This window comes from Piliocolobus tephrosceles, unplaced genomic scaffold, assembly GCF_002776525.5.
Source record: "Piliocolobus tephrosceles isolate RC106 unplaced genomic scaffold, ASM277652v3 unscaffolded_40795, whole genome shotgun sequence".
Taxonomy (NCBI): Eukaryota; Metazoa; Chordata; class Mammalia; order Primates; family Cercopithecidae; genus Piliocolobus; species Piliocolobus tephrosceles.
Window position 1 is genome coordinate 1 of NW_022325193.1, and position 3,008 is coordinate 3,008.

Genomic DNA, 3,008 nt, shown 5'->3' on the forward strand with positions numbered 1-3,008 from the left:
ATTTCCTCAAAGGGCAACTGCCTGACATTCAAGTGGAGAATTTAATATACATTGGTAAGTTTAAAATGGCCCAGGGAGCAGACACAGTAGTAACTTAGAGGCATTTATTGGTTTCATGCAAAAAATAAACCAGAAGTTTGTGTCACACAAGAGGCTGAGAAGCATGGGCAGGATGCAGCAGAGAGAGCAAGTCCAGGAACAAGGAAAGGAAGCAGGGTGGGGCTCAGGACTTGTCAAGATCAGAGCTGATCTCTTTCCAATGGGGCAGAGCCCCTCATTCTGCAGGCCCAGATGTCTTGTGAGCACGAAGCCCATGGACACGGCAGAGGATCTTGGCAGTTCCTCTTCAATGGACAGACGTTCCTCCTCTTTGACTCAAACAACAGAAAGTGGACAGCGCTTCATCCTGCAGCCAAGAAGATGAAAGAGAAGTGGGAGAAGAACAGGGATGTGACCATGTTCTTCCAGAAGATTTCAATGGGGGATTGTAAGACATGGCTTGAAGAATTTTTGATGTACTGGGAACAAATGCTGGATCCAACAAGTAAGTGAGAGGGGAAAAAAGGAAGCTGTCTTGAGTTCGTATATTATCAGCCTAGTGTGTGAGTCTGTGTGAGTGCGTGTGTGAGTGTTTGAGTGAGTATGAACATGACCCCCTCATGAGAGGCTCCTCCTGGGGTGTGCTGGCATGCCTGTGCTATCTCATCCTCCTCTGCCTTCTTCCTCCTGACTCCTCTTCCTCCCTGCACTTGCTTCTGCTCTACTCACTGTGCATTTCTCACCAACTTCGAATCTGTGGGTGTCATAGTGTTTCCGTATCTTTTTTGTTGGTGTTCCTTCCTCCTAGAATTGCCTTTTCTTTCCTCTCCCCTCGTCTGTTTCTGTAAATCTATCAAAATCACCTCCAATGTCAGGGCCTAAGACCCTCCCCTCCCTGGCCTTGGGACATCACCTCCTCTTCCTCCGGAGCAGGAGGGTGGGCTGTGCTGTCACTGTGCTTCCCTCAGCAGCCGTGTGAGCTCCCTGAGGACAGGGGACACCCCCTTTCCCTTCCTACCCCAGGACCTGTCCCAGAGGTTGCCCCACAGCAAAGGAGAATAAAAGGTCTGCCTTCTAGGATGACCTGGGGTGGCAGGAGCTGAGGAGGCATCTCCTAAGATTTGGGGCCTGTCACTCCTGTGTTTCCATTTCAGAACCACCCTCTCTGGCCCAAGGCACAACCCACCCCAAAGCCTTGGCCACCACCCTCATTCCCTGGAGCCTCCTTATCATCCTCCTGTGATTCATTCTAGCTGGCTGCTGTGGAGAGTTGTTTAGAGTGACAGGTACTAGGGGCAATATTGGGAGGGGAGCGAGGGGCAGATGGGTGAGATGGGAGGACGTGGAAGGAGAATTCCCAGAGTCCCAGAGGCCGGGAACTCCTCATCCTGACATGAGTCAGATGAATGAGAACTGGTGTTGCCTATTGGCAATGACCTGGGCAGCTCACCTTGAGTTCTGATGGATTCTCACTGTCAGAGGCCAGAGGCAAAGGGAGGGGCCCATACCAAGGCTCAAGGCCTGTTGAGCTTGAAAGGGTTTCCCTAATTCAGACCTGTTTCAGAGCAGGTTTCTATTCAGGTAGGGTAGTGGTGTGTGGCCTGTAGGCAGCAGGAACTCAAGCATGGGCAGTCTGCAGAGTAGGAGAGGAGCAGCATGGCCACTTCACCTAGGATGTCAAGGGAAAGGGCATCCCTGGAGGAGACTAAGAAGAGAGTGATCTGGGAGAATCCCAGGACGAGGGGGCTGTGAGGGCCTTGGCCCACCCAATTCCAAAGGCTGCATTCCCAGAGAAAGCAGCTCAGGTCCCAGCAGTTAAGGTGGATGGTGAAGAGTGGAGCATGTCTGGACTGAGGTTCAGAAAAGGCCAGGCCCCTTGGACTCATGGGATTCCTGGCCGGGTCCTGGGGCGATGCACCTGCCATTCTGCCTCCTGCACACTCCAGATCCTGAGCCAGCTGATGGCCCTGCCTGGAGCAGAGTCGAATCAGACAGGGAGGCTGAGCGGCTGCTGGAGTTCCATGCTCACCACTGAACTTGGTCACGAATGAATGGGGCGGGGCAGGGGCAGTCCCATTCAGAGCTAGGGGGTGCAGCTTCCAGGGTGAGCAGAGGCTGAGAGCAAAGGGGAAGGAAGGAGGTTTGCCTGCAAGCCCACCCAAGGCCAGGAAACATAGATACAAAGACCTCTCTTTGGATAGGCCTCCCCCAGGTCCTCTAGACCCTTCTATGAGAAGGGGGAGCAAGCCCTCAGTGAGGGTGCAGACTCCTCATTACTGGCCTGAGTTCTGAGTCCCCATGAGCTGTAACAGGACCTGGGCTGGCTCTGTGGTGTGGTGAAGGAGGGTGGAGGTTGGGACAGGCTGCAGAGCCAAGGGTAGCATTGGAGGGAAAAACATGTTCTTTATTTGGCGGAGAGGTTCCGAAATGGGGAGGGCCTGGGAGGGATCACACAGGAGAACTGACCCAGGTTTTTCTCAGCCACTTAAACCAATGCTTCATCTTTTCTGAAGGTGGAAGATGATATCAAGAAACCTCTGTTAGCCTCGTCTGGTTCCTGCTCTCCCTTCAGGGAGGCCGCCTGTCTACTCACCACTGTGCCTTTCTGGAATGCAGGAGTTCAAGCCTTAGCAAGCCCACCGGCCCCCAGCACATGATGAGGACATTGTAGACTCAACATCTCATGCCAGTCATTACCTTTGCTGATGATCCTAACAGCCATTTTTCTTAACATCTTCTGCCACTTTCTCTCGGTGGTAATGGATGGAATTCCTGCACAAGTTTTAACTGAACAAGAAATCCCAGCAAAAGGCATTTTCTTTCTACTTCTTTGATTGTGGAAAAGCAGACACTTCTCTGAAGCATGACCTTATTCTTCCAAACAGTATTGCTAGTAAAATATCATGCTGGACTTTAGACCTCAGGGATCCTTTCCATGCACTGACCAAAAATTGTGATAATCCTTTTTA

At 51.8% G+C, this 3,008-nt stretch overlaps 1 protein-coding gene across 1 annotated transcript; it reads left to right on the plus strand.

The window, feature by feature from the left end:
- The first annotated feature begins 6 nt into the window (after positions 1 to 6).
- On the plus strand, positions 7 to 1,407 carry LOC113223321 (UL16-binding protein 1). Its single transcript, XM_026452795.2, has 3 exons — positions 7 to 54; positions 269 to 544; positions 1,194 to 1,407. Exons 2-3 carry the CDS (start codon positions 292 to 294, stop codon positions 1,280 to 1,282), a joined length of 342 nt encoding a protein of 113 aa, XP_026308580.1. The 5' UTR covers positions 7 to 54; positions 269 to 291; the 3' UTR covers positions 1,283 to 1,407.
- Positions 1,408 to 3,008: the final 1,601 nt, after the last annotated feature.

Bases quoted from the DNA above. Each gene is read 5' to 3' on its own strand.
- LOC113223321 (XM_026452795.2), top strand. From the start codon at position 292: ATGTCTTGTGAGCACGAAGCCCATGGACACGGCAGAGGATCTTGGCAG. The intron at 545-1,193 runs GTAAGTGAGAGG...TTTCCATTTCAG, and splicing joins ACAAATGCTGGATCCAACAA to AACCACCCTCTCTGGCCCAA.